At 46.9% G+C, this 16,545-nt stretch overlaps 1 protein-coding gene across 1 annotated transcript in view; it reads left to right on the top strand.

The window, feature by feature from the left end:
* The first annotated feature begins 9,437 nt into the window (after positions 1-9,437).
* Positions 9,438-16,545, top strand: part of KIF5C (kinesin family member 5C) — a 47,315-nt gene continuing 40,207 nt past the window's right edge. The window contains exons 1-2 of the mRNA XM_017736023.1: positions 9,438-9,552; positions 13,750-13,823. Of these exons, the coding sequence (XP_017591512.1) occupies positions 9,438-9,552; positions 13,750-13,823 (189 nt within the window). The remainder of the gene's footprint in view (positions 9,553-13,749; positions 13,824-16,545) is intronic.

Genomic DNA, 16,545 nt, shown 5'->3' with positions numbered 1-16,545 from the left:
TGAGGGTTTGTGCTGCAGTTGCTGTAGTAACACATCCAGCACCCTTTGCCAGCTGTCCAGGGAAGCACAAGGTGTGTCACCACCCATGCCTCAGGGTGGGACAAGCTGATGGAGATGTTCTTCCCACCAAATGCAGAGCCAGCTGCAATTCCCCTTAAATTTTGATTTAGATTTAAACAAATCTGAATTTCTTGATGCTTGACTTTATTTATCAGCAGTGGATTAATTTACCAAATTATTAAATATTCTGCTTTCCTCCTGGTAACTGGTGCAGAAATGGAGGAAGCAGCAATTCTGGTTTGTAACGTTTTTGTGATGACTTTTTGGTCTCTGCTTGTCTAATTGCCTGATACAATTTTATTAACAGGGATAGGATTGCTGAGTGTCACCAAACCAAGCACTGCAGTCATCATAGCCCTGCTCCCACAAATGCAAATGTTTTCCAAACAGCATTGGGGGGGTCTCTGCTTAGTAGTTTCCTATTTAAGCTTTCCTAGAAAATGCAAATGTTTTCCAAACAGCATTGGGGGGGGGTCTCTGCTTAGCAGTTTCCTATTTAAGCTTTCCTAGGCCCTGCTACATCAGGGAAAGAATCCTTATTTTTTAAAAATTTTACTAAAATTTGTAGTTTTGTTACCATTACCTGCTCCCCAACTGCTTGTTCTTGAGGGGGATTGGAGGGTTGGTGCCAAAATGGTGAGATTTGGACATTTTGAGTAAAACTCAGAGTTCTGCTTTTTGGATTTTCTCCAGATAATGAGGGATAGAAGGAAATCGGGCAAGAAGCAGAAGCTGTTTGGAAGGTGATGGGTGGGAATGAGCAAGTTCCTCTTTCCACAGGGGTTATGGATGAGAGGAACTGGAGCTGAGGCTCCGAGGACTGGGGTGGTGCGTGGCCCAAAGGGGAGCTGTGTCCTCTGTCCTCCATCCCACCCCTCCAAAACTGGGGGTAGGGAAGGAGCAGAAGAAACTGGGCAAAGAGATAAGAATTGGAAGGTAAAAGAAACCAGTGGAATGCTGTTAGAGGGAAGAGAGCTCAGTGATTTTATAGTGGGGATCAAACACTGTGCGAAGCACTGACGTTCCTGTGCATTCCTTCCTGGAAGAGCTGATCTTCCTCCGTGTTCTTATTGAATGAGGTTTCAGCAGGTGTTTCAGCTGTGGCATGGGGTTTTAGGAGATATTTCAGCTGTGGCATGGGGTTTCAGCAGGTGTTTCAGCTGTGGCTTGGCCCTGGCAGGGCTGGCTCTGCCCTGGTGCCACGGAGCCAGAGCAGTGGGAGGTGTGAATGCCCCTGCAGATGGATCCCTCTGCTCCATCCCTGCTGGAAGAGGTTTGTTGCTGGGAGCAGCTGCTCTGCAGGGTAATTGCTGTGCCTGTGGAGGCTGTGCCACCCTCCAATCGTGGCTATTCCCGCAGTCCTTGGGATGCAGAGCCGAGTTTTTCCAAGGGATGCAGGTCAAGGCTACGATGCTACAAACCAGGTGATGCTGGGCTAGCTGCACATCAGTTCTGTCTGTAGACAAAATCATGCCCAGCACTGTGGTGCCTGCTGCCCTTCCAGCCCTTTGGAGTATCCCTTTTCCATGGAAAAGGTGCACGGAAGCGCAGAACTCCTGGTCCTGTCATTCTCCTTCCGTGATTCTCTGCCGTGTTTTCAGTTCGTGAGGTTTTAGTGTGGTCGGAGGCTGGAGCAGGGCAGGGAGAATGTTTCTGTTCCATCCCGGGCTTTTGCAATCCTGCTGCAGCATCAGATCTGTAAACATTCCAGCTTCCAGCACTGCTGGCATTTAGCTCCTCGGTTTGCAAGTGAGGAAGGGAATTTAAGTTGTTGTCACTGGTCTCCAGTGGATCAGGAGCACACCCGACCAGCGGGGAACCAAGGGATTATTCCCTGAGCTCTGGGGTGTGGTTGCTCTGTTAAATCGTGGATGCTGGAATCTTCCTCTCTCCTGGAGTTGGGAATACTGGAGATTTGCAGTTCTGGAGGGCAGAGGAGAATGATCTGCCTGCAGCGGTGCTGCTGGTGGTGATGGGATGAGAACAAAGCTCTCTGGTGAGGGACTGTGTCCTTGTCCTGATGTCCTGAGGTGTTTTGGCCCCTCACAGGTGGAGGTTTGGGGGGCAGAGATGTGCCCGGGGGCTCACTGCTGTCATGATCAAGGCCCTCCAGGAATTCCTCCCTCAGGATTCAGCCACACACTAAATTAGGCTCTGAACCGGTGCACCCCAGAGCAAATGTGACAGTGGGAGCTCGGGAAATGCTTTCTTTGCAGGGAGGTGCAGGGATCCCCCTTGTCTCCCTCTGCCACCCTGCCAGGATGCCCCGTGACCAGGATTGTTCCCTGATCCCCCTCCATCCTGGCTCTTGCTGACAGGGAAGCTGCTCCAGGGGCCAGAGGTGCCCTGTGGAGCCACTGTGACCTCTCCTGCCCCAGACTGGATTTGACTCCACGCTCAGGATCCCATTACAAATCTCCTGAGCCACCCCGTGGCCCCATAAATCTGCCAGTGATAGGTTTAACAAAGTGGAGATTAACACAGCACTGCCATGGCACAACTGGGATGGAGTTCTGGCTTCTGGAGGTGCAGCTGAAGGTCCTTGGGGCTTTCACCAAAACTGCTTTGTTTGGAAATTTCCGCCTGTTCCACTTTGTTTTGGAATATCCTAAACCCTGCTCCACCCATGGGTTATCCCTGCCCCTGAGGTGGCCTTGTCTGACCCCTCCGCCAGTGCTGCTCCAGGAGCTGCCTGAGGATGGGTTTTATTTTCTGGCTGTGAAATTTTGGTTTTGTTCAAAGGAAATCATGACGTTCTCTGAATAACAGTAAAACCCCAGTAGTTTAAAATCGGCTTCAAAGTGTTGGATGTTTACGAAATGGACAATCGTGGAATTTAGGCTGGAGAAGACCTTTAAGATCATTGAGTCCAGCCATTCCCCAGCACTGCCAAGGCCACCACTGACCTGTGTCCCCAAGTGCCACATCCACATGGATTTTAAATCCCTCCAGGAATGGGGACTCCACCACTTTCCTGATCACTTGGTCACCCTTTCTGGGAAGAAACTTTTCCTAATATCCACTGTTCTCTTTTCATTCTCAACTGCTCCTAAAATCAGGAGACTTTTAGTTAGAGGGGTCTCAGGCCTCATGAATTATGGCATCTTTTTTTTTTCTTTTCTTCTACAGATAACATTTTTCTGCCTTTTCTCTCTAAACTGTTAATTAAACAAAAGAAATGACCAAATTCTCTTCTCCCACTGCTGTAAGGAAGTAGGGTAGGTTAGCTGAAATGCTGGAGCCTGGTGAAAACTGGAGAAAATTTGGATGATTTTGAGTCTGGCAGTGACTTGGTTGCACCAGTGCGAGTCAATAATAGTGAGAGAGCTGCTACTCTGAGTATTGCTGTGTCAGAACTATGCAAAAATGTTGCTCAAGAGGGTTTTTTAATAGCTGCCTTTGTTTCGGGGCATCTTTGTACTTCCGATTCCTTTTCGGAAGAGTCTGTTTTCCAGGTCGTGCATCAAGGTGGAAGAACAGCTTTAAAATATTCCCCAAGGTCTGATTTCCTGAATTGCAGAGCTACACCAAAATGAAATGATGTTTTCTGAGGGGGGGGGATTTGTTGCAAGGAGTTAAAGGTTCTTTTCTGCTGGCACTGAGAGCTGAAAGTGGATCACTGGCCACGAGCCAAACTCCACCAGCTCCACAGAAATATTCATGAGATAAATCAATAATTAAGCCCCCTCTGCAAAAGTAATGCTGGGTTTGACTCCAGTTGCTCTGTGGTGCCTGTTCAGACAGGGCTGCTTGGTTTCATTTATTTTCCAAATGAGTTTTAGGAATATTATCAAGATTTAAGGATTTCTGGGGGTTTTTTTGATGCTTCAGTTTGACTCTGTAGTGTATTCAGGTTATTCTGAATAAATTTCCTTATTCTTTTTTCACCCAGGGATTCTGAATTTTCACCCACTGGGTGATTTGCTGCTGTTCCAATGTTTTTGTAGGGCAAGCTGACACAGAAAATGGATGGGGATGGCAGCAGCATTTCCTCAGTCAGTACAGCTGAATTTTGCTGTTTTTCTAACATGCTTTTATTTTCCCCATTTGTTTTCAACCGTGTTTTCAATTCTCAGTAGAGATAAATGGCTTCAGGAGGATGGGATGGATCCTGTTTATTTCTTGGGCTTCATCAGCAAAACAGCAACAACCTTGTAGCTGCAGCATCCCTGTGACTTGTGGGGAAAAGAACCCCTTCAATCTAAAAAGTTCTCTGCAATTCCAGGGGGGATTTGCAGGGCCAGCCATTTATCCGGTTGGGAATGGAGACAGCATTCAGCAAATGTGGCCTCTCCGTTTTCAAAGGGAGGGAAGGCTTTAATTCCTGCTCTGGAGGCTGGAGGGAAGGAATGTGTTTTGTTCCACCTTCTGAGGGAGAAGCTCCGTGCTGGGTGGGAAGTGCTTCGACTCACCAATCCCATTGCCACCCGTGAGGGTTTGCTTTGAAGAGATTCTGTCTTCCAGGCCTGCAATTATCCATCTTTTATTTACAAACCCTCTCCTACAAGAGCACTCAGGGTACTGAAAACTATCTGGGAGATAATTCTCCATTAATTAAGCTCCTGCATGTCACGTGGCTCCGTTACCTGTGCTGGCAGTGGTGCCGTGTGAGGTGCCATAAATCCTCCCTGAGATCATCCCAATAAAACTGCCTGGCCTGAGCGTGGAGCCAGGGTGACAGTGACAGGGATCCAGCACAGCCAGGCTTTGCCAAGGGATTCAGAGCTGGGTGATTTGGCACTTTGGTTTGTGCAGTTTCCCTGAGTGGTTGCATGACTCAGGCAGCCTGTTCAGGGGGTAAAGGGGATGCTTTTATTTCACCAGGTGTGGGGGAAAAGAACCCTCCCACTCCCTTCCCAAACCCCCTGGCACCACAGGCAGCGTGGACACAGGGACCTTGTGACCTGCAGCCCCACTCAGGTGGATGGTCTTTAGACCCCTGTGAAGTCCCTCACCTGGAAAAAGAGTTAGGAAGGAATTTGGGGAGAGGATAGGACTGTGCTGGTGGAGTGTGGGGCATGGCCAGACAAGCACAGTGAGCAGCTTAGAGCTGGGGCTTTTGTCCCTTCATCCCATGTTGTTTCCTTCTCAAATCACCCCCATCTCTCCCTGTTCTTGCCTGGTCATCCTCTAATCTTGTGTAATCCTGAAATGGGTCAGAGCATCCCACACCAGTTTGGGGTGAAGGGACCTTAAAGCCCATCCAGTGCCACCCCCTGCCACGGGCAGGGACACCTTCCACCATCCCAGGCTGCTCCAAGCCCTGTCCAGCCCGGCTTTGGGCACTGCCAGGGATCCAGGGGCAGCCACAGCTGCTCTGAGAAACTTCTCAGGGTCCCCCTCTCCTGCCTCTGTGGTTTTGTGCTCTTGTGTGTGACCTGTGAGAATCTCTAATTTTGGGAGGTGGTTTCAGGCTAAAATCCCTCATCATACTCAAATGCCTCCTCCCAGCCCCCCAATTCAAAGAAATCCAGGATTTTGTTGTCTGCCTGCTTCCTTTCTACTCAAGCTTGGGAATTCTGTTCTGAGCCATCTTACCTTGCCCATGGTTTTTATAAGGGTTTTTTTTTGAGGGGGGGATGGATCTGGGAGTGGATTCAGATGCCTGAAGGGGAGGTGTCATCTCCCTTCACATCACAACCTGCACACCCAGGGCTGGAGTCCACCCTGAGGATCACAGGGGATTAATCATGGAATTCCATTAGGGCTTCTCACCCTTAGCAGGCAGCTCTGAGCTTTCCTCATTTCCTCTCTCTAGGGAATTTGGGGGAGTTGAGGTTTATTTATTTATTTTATTAAACCAGGAAATGTATTTGGTTATCTTTAATTTCTTTAATTGAGACTGCATTAGCTTCTGGCGACAGTGCTGCTCTGAGGGTAAATTTGGCATTTATGGTGAAGATCCTTTTTGTGGTTGTGAAATCCTCTTTTTCTTTTTTTTAAAATGCCTTTTAACTCAATAGGAAACTAGAGAAGTGCAATAATAATTGTCAATATGTCTGAACAGAATTCCTGGTGCTGTCCAGGGGCCAGAGCAGAATCTCTCTGGCTGTCAATGCAACTCCAGCCGGAATTGTGTGGGTGGCTCAGAGCACTTATCCCAGCCATTATGCAGCAGTGGCACAAGTTAATGGAACAGATTGTCAGGGGGACTGTAGGAAGGAAGGGAGATGTGATTTATGGATGGGAGATAATAACCTCCATGTAATGAGAAAGTTTGGAAAATAATACACGAGGTGCACAGATGAAACGGTTGGCATCGCTCAGAAAATAACATTTTATTTCTGGCTGCTTGTTGTTTCCTTGAATTATACCTCTTGATTTTGGTGTTTAATGCAGGATGAGTTACATTTGGTAAAATGAAATGAATGCAGTTATGTCACTTCTGAAGGTGACAACGGGGAGAAAAGGGAACACGCTGAAAATCGGGATATTCGTGGTTGCTCATGCTGCCTTCTGGTTTGGGGCAAACCCTTTGGATCTGGAGGGTGTTGCCTCTGTAGGGTGGATGTGGCTTTTGTTATCTTTGGGGAAAACCTCTCAGAATTCAGGAGATCATAAGAAGAACACAAAAGACCCCCAAAAACCAAAAAAACCCCAAAACAAAACCAAACCAAACAAACAGGAAAACCCCCATCCCAAACATAAAAACCTGGGGCTGTGTGGATGTGGCAGCAAGGAGCTGGTGGCACAGGAGGAAGGCTCAGGAAGCTCGAGTGGGGTGACACAGGAAGAGCCCAACATCTTCCCAACATCAGAGATCCAGCCAGGAACTCCTGAACAAAGAATGAGATCCATGTGGGTTTGAAGCACGAGACCCACCCCCCAAAACCCCACAACTGCTCTCATTTTGTGCAGTCAGTGAAGATGCTCTGTGATCCCCCACATTCCTTTATTTCCTTCAGATATCAGTGATGGCTTTTCCAGCCTTTCAGCTTCCCAAACAAAACTCCTGAAAGGAGGAAACCTGACCTGTGGAGCACTTTTAGGAGTTGCTGCTTTGCACTTGGAGCTTTTCAGCCCGGCAGATAAATCCCACTCGCAGGCAGTGCCTCTTCCAGCTGCGTGGAGCACAGTTATTATGGAATTACTCTTTTTTCAGGCTCTCTGACATTCCAGGCATGGAATGCTCCATGGAAGGGCTGGATTGATGGCGCCAGAGCTGTGTTTGCCTTGGTGGGATGAGGCACTGACAGCTCTCTGAGCCTCAACTCGGGCATGAAGGGAATAAATGGGATAAGTGAATATTTGAGGTTGTGGGATTTTTTGGCTTTGTTGCCTGGAGCTTGGGATGGGCAAAATTGGGGTAAGGGGGTAAAATTCCATTTGGGAAATGGTTCTGGAATATTCATAGCAGGGCAGGGCAGCTCATGCTGGGAGTGCAGAGCTTTGGCTGGCTGGGAGCATTCCAGTGTGGGGAGCTGTGAGGAAACAGAGTGTGGGGTAGGTGCTGGCTGGTCTCCTCACTTTCCTGGGAATGGGGGAAATCTGGGATCGGGAGTCGCCTCTCCAGGCTTGTGTCTTACAAGGGGCTGCGTGGGTGGCCCCACACCCAGGAATTACCCACTAAACCACTCAGAAATTGCCTTCTCATCCTGGAACTCCAAAACCCCGGGATGGAGCAGCAACACACACTTCAGGCAAACCCCTCCCTGCCTCCTTTTCCCCCGAGCTGAAGGAGCAGGTGAGTGGAAGCTCCTGATCTGTTCTCTTGAAGTCGAATCAAAGCGTGACAAAAATGGTTAATTGAGCGGAGCGTTGGAGCAGCTGCTGCTGCGAGTGGCACCGGTGGCACCTCCCTCAGCTGAGCATGGCACCGGGTACCAGCCACCTCCTCAGCTTTGAAGGCCTCCTCAGTGGTGTCTTGGAGAAGGGGGAACACCGGGAGCTTTGATGGGAGATGAGAAGGATGTCGCTTTCGATAGAGGATCGTGTTTTAAATGCGGCGTGCAGCTGGGGGAGCAGAGCTCTGTCTGAAGGGGCCTTTGAAGTGTCACACGAGGCTGTTTTTAGGGGTGGTGATGCGTGTTTGGCTTGTGAGCAATTACGGTTCTTGCAAAGAGGGATCAAGGCTTTCCGGGAGCGCAGGTTGTGCTGCGCCGTGAATCCGTGTGGGAATGTCACTCCTGGTGTCACTTGGGAATCGGGGAGCTCGGCGTGGCACCAGTCCCGCTCCAGATGTCACTGCGGGGCGCCTCCCACACAGCGTCAGGTGATTTGTTGGTGCTGAGGATGAAAATCACAACCTTTTCTGAATATGATACAAGTTTAGGGTGACATAACTGTGATGGGCTGCCTGCTTTGGCTCCAAGCTGTGCTTTTGGTGACACATTTGCATGTTTAGCATAGGGATGAAACCAGTAGAGTACTGGGACCGTACTGGGACCGTTCTGGGTCACCTGGGCCTCAGCAGAACTCAGGACCTGCAAACTTGAGCTCCTCTCAGCTCTGGGCTTTTCTCACAGCACAGCTTTCAGTGGTTTGTAGGAATGAACTGCAGAGCTTCTGCAGGTATTTACAGGGTTACTGCCCCAATAGTTACAGGGTTGTTCCCCCTATAGTTACATGACTGTTCCCCCAGTGTTTACAGGGTTATTCCCCCAGTATTTATATGGCTGTTCTCCTAATATTTACATGGCTATTGCCCCAGTGTTTACAGGGTTATTCCCCTGATATTTACAAGATTAGTCCCCCAAAATTTACGTGGCTATTCCCCTGATATTTACATGGCTATTCCCCTGATATTTATGGGATTATTCCCCCAATATTTACAGGATTATTGCCCTGATAGTTACAGGATTATTCCCCCAATATTTACGGGATTATTGCCTGATATTTACAGGATTATTCCCCCAATATTTACAGGATTATTGCCCTGATAGTTACAGGATTATTCCCCCAATATTTACGGGATTATTGCCTGATATTTACAGGATTATTCCCCCAATATTTACAGGATTATTGCCCTGATAGTTACAGGATTATTCCCCCAATATTTACGGGATTATTGCCTGATATTTACAGGATTATTCCCCCAATATTTACAGGATTATTCCCCCAGTATTTACAGGATTATCCCCCCAGTTTTTACATAGCTATTTCCCCTCAATTCCCAGGAGGGGAAGGAAATATCCAGCTCCTGCTGCTTGTCTCCCCCATCCGTGGCTGCTGACCCCAACGTGAGCACACAGGGAACATATGCCACGTTTTATTTGCCAGCCATACAAAAGATGGGTTTGGAGCACCCAAAATGTCACATCTGTTCAGTCCACAAGATATTGTCCTGTCCAGTGCACTGAATGGCTCCCTCTGTGGGAAATGCTGCATTTCAGGATGTCAGATTGGGATAATAAAGGGGTTGAAATGTTCTTTGTCTCATGGAGTTTCTCCTCTGTTTGCAGCAAGGGAAGCCCTACGTCTTTGACAGGGTGTTACCTCCTAACACAACCCAGGAACAAGTTTATAATGCCTGTGCCAAGCAGATTGTCAAAGGTAGGTGTTGTCTTTGTTTATTGTCCCTGCCTGGGGGGAGGGAAAAGGATGTCTCTGTGCCCTCAAGCTGTTTAAAGACCGGGTAATGAATGTTTGGATGTCTGAAGGGGAGTTTAGTAATTAGTAATTCCAAACATTTCCTTTTTTTAAGGGCTTGTCTGTGTGGAAAAAACCAAAACCATCAATGCTGAAGGAATTGCAGCACAGCTGTTCCTTACTCTCTCCTTGTTATTCCACACAAACACTTGGTTTTTGGGATATAAGGGACAAAAAGTGTGTTTTTCATGCAGTGTGAGACTGTTCAGTCCAGGATGAGTGTGGAATATCTGTATAATGGAGTGGGAGGATGGATCATTGAAGGAGAGTGGGGAAGGCCCTGGTTTGGGAGTTGCTTTGCATGCAGAGAGCTTTAATTTAAAACTGGAATGAGGACACAGATGCCTCTTGGAAAACACCCTAGTTCTTGGAACAAAACCTTCCTAAATGGTTGAAATTTTAAGATTTTCACTGCAAGATCTTTTTTTTGGGGGTGCATGTTAATCACCTGGCAAACCCCCCCAGTGCTGAAGTCACCCTCACACTTTGTTCTGGTGCTGGATGATCCATCCATGGTCATATTCATAAAATCGTGCATATGCTGAGCTGGAAAGCACCCACAGGATCATCAGTGCAGCTCCTGGCCCTGGACAGGACACCCCAAAAGTCCCACCACGAGCCTGGGAACATTGTCCAACCATTCCTGGAGCTCAGGGCTGGATTTGTGACCACACTGCAGCATCCAGGGGTTATCAGCAGAACCCTCGTTGTTCCCTGGCCTTGTGGGGTGTCCCTGTGCCCTCCAAGGTTTTTATTTTGGTGTTTCGGGGTCCTGCTCCAAACCCTGGGAGCAGCTCTGCAGGAATTTGTTTGGCTCACTCAGAAAACCTCGAGCAGCCCAACCTGGGGCAGCTCAGGTGATGGGGGGAAGGACCAGAGGGAAAGTTATTTGGTGTTGGAGAGCAGAAATGAGTCAGAACTCGGCTGCCTCTTCTCAGAGGAGTCTGATTACAGCAGCTCTGCCCTCAGATGGGTGAGCCTTTAATAAAAACTGGATTTGTGGAGTTCAGGGATCGTTAGTTCAGGTTGCTGACACACCACTGCACTGCCTGGAAGTTTGGGGAGCTGTTTCAGTCCTACAGGGTGTGCTGCTGGTGAATTTGTGGAGGGCCTTTATATCCCCTTTGGAAGTTGGTTTTCCTCCAAAAATGGTGAGAGAAATAAAATCCTTTGCGAGAGGAATTGGGAAGAACTGAATCACTGACTGAATTGTCTTTATGAACCAAAGAGAAAGGCAAATGCTTCCCAAATTCCGTTTGAAAATAGCACTCAAATGTATTTTCCATGTGGGTTGATTTGGACTTCCCAGGTATTTTGAAAGGCAAGGTTGGTGAGGGGAAGGTTTGGAAGAAAAGGAGAGAGAAATGGGGGGAAAAGAGAGAAGGAGAGAACAAGGAAGTGAAGGATGGGAAGGAGAGGGGGAAGAGGAGCGGGCAAGACAAGGAGGGAGGGAGAGCACAGCAGCCCTGGAGTGAAGCTCCGGAGCTCTGGACTTAGATTTCCTTCCATTTAATCTCCATTTTAAAGCCTAATAAAGTGCAGGCTGTGAAATGTTCCTGATGGGCTGCATTCCCTGTAATTTCCTGCATGGAAAGGGGGTCTGAGTGTGGCACAACTCGGGGCACCGTGTGAATGAATCCCTGAGTGTGGCACAACTCGGGGCACCGTGTGAATGAATCCCTGAGGGTTTTCCAGGCAGCTTCCCAAGGTTCCTGTTTGCTCTCCGGTTTCACTGCACTCCCATGGAATGGCTGATGGCTCCACTGTGATTCCTGCCATCCCAGAAAATGCCCGCTGGCCCTGGAGCAATGCTTGGAATAACTATATTGACAATTAGAATGACCCAAACGAGGGGGTTTTTACCAAACAAGGCCTGGGATTAGGTCTGAGCAAACAGCTCCATCCCTGCCCAAGTGTTTCACATTCCTGACGTGAGAAACATGGGGAACAGGGAGTTTTTGGGAGGAGGAAGGGACTCCTGAGGGCCAAAGTGCCAGCAGTGGAAATGTGTGTGGAATCACCAGTGGGGATTGCTTCTTTTTAACCAAAGCTCCCAAATAGCCCCAAATCTGCCAGGGGACAACAGGGTGTGATTGCCACCACTTCTGCTTTGCTTCCTATTGCTCTCTGTTGCCCAAAAACCCAGTTTTTATCTCCTGAATCCACCCAGGTGCACGTGTGGGCCTGGATTTTGCATTTTTCCTGCAATTCCACAGAGGGGGGAATGTCTGGGAGCACTGGAGCACCTCAGTGCACGTGTGTGTGGGCCTGGGAGGAGGAGAAAATGGCTTTAAAGGATTTTTTGGGTGGTGGTGTTGCTCCCACCTGGGAGCTGAGTGACTTTTCTGGTTGTAAATATGGGGAATTGGGGAAGATGATGGGTGAAAAAGAGAAGTACAGGGCTAAAAATGTGGCTCTGGGAATGTGTTTGTTGTGTCCATCCTCAGGAAAAAAAGGCAGCAGCTGAGGGGCAGAAGGAGGATTTTGGGGAAAAACTGGGAATCACTGTGGGCCAGGAGTTGACAAAACCACTCAGACTTCCTTTTTTTCTGGGAATTACTTAAAAATCCCACCTGATCTTGGTTCAGTCCCTTTGTTAATCTGATTTTTTCCCCCTCCCTTTGGAGTTTTGTTCTTTCTGTCTGGGGCTGTTTCTCTCTGGATTCAGTGCACAGATGGCCCATAAATGACTTCAGGTGGAAAATCTTCCAACAAAAATAACCTCAGTACTGACACCTCTGACTTGTTTTCACTGCAGGTGATGCAGAGGGCTATTTTTTTTCCTTAATAGGATAAGGTATTTTTTGCTAATTGAGAAGGTAAATGACTTATCTCTGCTTCCTCCAGCAAAATGCAAATATTGATGCAAATTCTGAGCAATTTTCTTACATAACAGTTGATTAATCAGGTTATTTTCCCCCTTGGCTGTGAGCTCAGTTGGTACCTTGCATTTACCTGGAGATAATAACCCTTTTTTTTTTCTTTTTTTTCACTTTCTTGTTTTTAATTCAAGCTATTTAAAAAAAAAAAATCAACCAAATTTGGCAGGAAGATGAAATAGTAGTAATAAACTCCTATGGAATAGTACAACTGGATTTTTTTTATCCATCCCATAATTATTGATAATCAATTATTTTAAACCTTGTTTCCTTAAAGCAAGCAGTGTTTCTATTTTTGTGGGCAGCTGAGGATGTTAATTAAAAATGTTAATTCCAGAAGGACAGTAATTATGGCCTCTAACTTTGTCACCGTCTTTGAGTTCAAGACTCTTTTTCTATTTTTCTACTGTATCTTATTCAATCTTCCTTCCTGTCTGGAGCACCTACACGGAGCTGCAAATAAGGGGATTATTTGTGTATTTATGTAAATGCCATCTATATGACATATCATCTATAATCTAATTAATTTCTTTTTTTCCTTTGCCTGGAAACCTCTATTAATCATATCATCTATAATCTAATTAATTTCTTTTTTTTTCTTTGCCTGGAAACCTCTATTAAAGGAGATCCAGAGGATGGGAAACATCACAAATACAATTTACAGCCCTCCCAGACTGCTGGAAGTGGGCAGTCACTGCAAAGTCAATATTTTGATATCTGAATCCAGTATCAAATGATTCATTCTGCCCTGAGAGAAGCTGGTTTTCAAATTCCTGTTCATTTGACTTTCTTCTTGCTTTGCAGACAGGCTTGGAAATTAATGAGGCCGTGAACTGTGATACAGAAGTAGGAAATAGAATGTGAATTTATAATAAGGAGTATCTGGGAATTTGTCTGATTTTCTCCAGGGTGCCTGATGGTTTTAAATGCAGTTCAGCTTTTTCTTCCCCGTGTTCCACAGATGTGTTTGGATGATATCTGATGTCCAGAGAGGTTTTTCTCCCAGGAGAGTGACAGAGATGCCAATAATTCTAAGATTCTCTAATTTAGATTTTATAACGATTTTTTGTGGCCTAAAATTAGCTCAATATCTCATATTTTCCCCATTCTTTATTGCCCAAACTACTTCCTAATTCAGCTCCAACACTTTAAAGACTTAAAAAATGCTGATAATTCAGCTTGAGGATGTCATTAAAAAGTTTTGTTTTCTTTCTCCTTGCAGATGTTCTGGAAGGCTACAACGGCACAATCTTTGCTTATGGACAGACCTCATCAGGAAAAACACACACTATGGAGGTACAGGGGCAAAATCAAACCAGTTTGGGGGGAGGAGGAAAATTCCATGTGTCAATTACCTGGGCAGGGCAGATCCCTGGAGCTCTGAGCTGGGAGAAACATGGAAAAAGGGATTTGGGAATGTTCAGCTCCTCCTGCCTTCAGCAGTTCAGTCAATGTGGATTTTTTCCCAAGGTTTTTCTACAGATGTCTGAGTAAATCCCAGATTTATTTGGAGCAAACGGTGAGCAGAACACATCAGGTGTGGTTTCTCCTTGTTTGTCATTACAGGAATGTTTGTGTTTTAAAGGGTTTGAGGGGGGTTTGTGAATCCACGGATGAGAGCAGCAGTAAAAGTCTGCGGAGTTCCCTGGCACTGCAGGATTAGGGAAATTCCTGCCTTGGTTCTTGGGTTTCTCATTTGCAGTCTCCTTCTGGGAATGCCCCTCTGGCATCCTGCAGCACAGACGGATGGGGTTGGAATTCTTGGAGAAGGGCACGGAATTACAGCAAATTCCAGGGGCTGAAATGCTGAGTCTGTTCATGTTCCTGCTGCTCTGAGGGTGACAGAGCAGGGCTTTTCCTGTGGTTTGGGGTTTTTTTTTTTTGGGTCAGGCAGAAGATATTTAGGTATTCCGGCTGAATTCCAAGGATTTCATCCTTGCATGAGGCTGCTCCTCCCCAAACTGGGTGTCTGTGGCTTGGGACATCTCAGCTCAGCAAAGCTGGGCTCTGGGGGAGTTAAAACTGAGTTTTCCTGCGTTCAGCAGCACCCCGTGGTTTTGTTCCACAATTCACAGGTGAGCCACCAAACCTGAAGGTTAAAGGACAATGGGAGCCACGGGGCCTTGGGAAAATCGCTGCATTCCTGGAGGGTGCAATCAGTGGTGTCTAATTAAGTCTGTCCTTGAGAGGAGGGGGGGAAATCACTGGCTCAGGCCTCACAGATGGCACAATCCTTGAGTAATCCACCAGCTCTGGGTGTAATTAAATCAAAATGTCTGCAGGGCTCGAGCTGGTGCTTCCACATGGCCTGGGAAAGATCTCCTAAAGCCAATTTATATTCAGAATTCCGAGCGGCGATAAAGGAAATGACCGTGGAAAAACGGCTGTTTTCCTCCTTTAATAAAGGAAAAGCTGTCGTTTCAAAGTGGAATCAAGTCTATATTCAGCTTTAATCCCCCTCTTAGCCTTACATCCTCTTGTGAAGTTGCTAAAGTGTGTTGTGGAAGGGGGAAAAAAATAGTCTGAAGTTGAAGAAATGGTAAATCCTCTTGGAAAAGCTGTTACGGGGGATTTTCTGTGAAATGGGAAATGGGAAATGCTTCACAGTGTTGGTGTTAAGCTCCACCAGGACATGGGGCTAGAACACAGCCAGGACAGCCTTTCTGACAGGCACAGATCTTTCTTTGCTGCCTGAATAGCAGGATAAAACTTGAAAAAACACCTTTTTTTTTTTTTACCATAAATTAAATTGATGGGCTTTGACCCCACAGCAGAGCTTTCAGTGCTCGGTCCCCCTAAATCGGTGTTACTGTATCAACATCCTGAATGAAACCAGCTCTTCCTCAAATGTTGCACTTCACCTGTGGAAATTACTGTTTTTATTAAAATCTGAGCTTTAACGAGCAGAGAACTCTTCGGAGGAATTTCCCAGCTGCAGTGGCAGCAGCACCACAGTTTTCCAACCCCTTTTTCCGTGAGGTTACAGCAGAATCCATGAGAATATTTGTGGTTTCTTTCCATTTTTAATTCCAGCTTTCCAGCCCACCTTGTCCTTGTTCTTGCCTTCCTGTTTCTGGTCCCTCTCTTGCAGTGGGAGATTCCCTGCCCATGGACTGAGATGAGCTGTAAGGTACCTTCCAACCCAAACCATTCTATACATAAAAGTGGAATCCACTTCCATCCCCTCTTGTTTGAATGCAAATCCACGGAAATTTCTACTGTTTTAAACAGTGGCAGCTGTGGCTGAGTGTCCCTCACACTTCAGGTTTTACACCTGGATTTCTCCTCTGAGCTAGAGGAGCTGTGGAAAGGAAAATACAATTACCATGGGGCTTGTGAGAATATTTAATTAAATGCATTTATTGTCACTTCCGAAAAATTTTTAAGGGATAGGTTTACCTGGTGCTGCCAGAGGTCTCTGCAGCACAAGTTGGAATCTGAAGGCTCCTCTGGCTGAGGTAAAATCCAGCTCCACCAAAACCACTGCAGGAAAGTGGCTGGAGCGTTCCTGGTTTTGTGGCTGCCTTAGGAATTCCATGTTCTGCTGTGCTTTGGAGTGTAGGCACAGCTTGGGTTGGAGTTGAGCGCCCTGAAGGAATCCCAGCAAATCCCTGTTTATCCCAGTTTAGGAAAAGCTCCTTTCCCCTCTTAGGGAAAACTCCCTGAGCAGCAACACAGGGTTGGTTCCAGTGAGATTTTCAGGGGTTTCTCCAGGGAGAAGGGATGGAGAGTGTGGAAATGGGGCTGCGCTCACGGTGTGGTGGAGCAAGGGAGAACAAAGTCTTGGGGGGTGTTCGTATATTCAAGTTTTCCCCTTCCTCAAGGATTTAATTTAATTAATTACCTTTTTTTTTCCCATTCTCATAATCTGAAATAAAATGGTGCCTCAGATGGGGAGGACTTTTTAGTTTTGGAGCAGCTCAATGAGATGTTGGGTGTGGTGTAGGGTTTAACTGCTGCAGGAGGGGATGTGATTTGTGTAACATAAATAAAATATTCACGGTTTAGCTCCAGCTGA

This window comes from Corvus brachyrhynchos, unplaced genomic scaffold (genome assembly GCF_000691975.1).
Source record: "Corvus brachyrhynchos isolate BGI_N302 unplaced genomic scaffold, ASM69197v1 scaffold45, whole genome shotgun sequence".
In the NCBI taxonomy this organism is placed as follows: Eukaryota; Metazoa; Chordata; class Aves; order Passeriformes; family Corvidae; genus Corvus; species Corvus brachyrhynchos.
The sequence above is the reverse complement of the archived record's forward strand: the minus strand, read 5'-3'. Positions and strand labels throughout refer to the sequence as shown.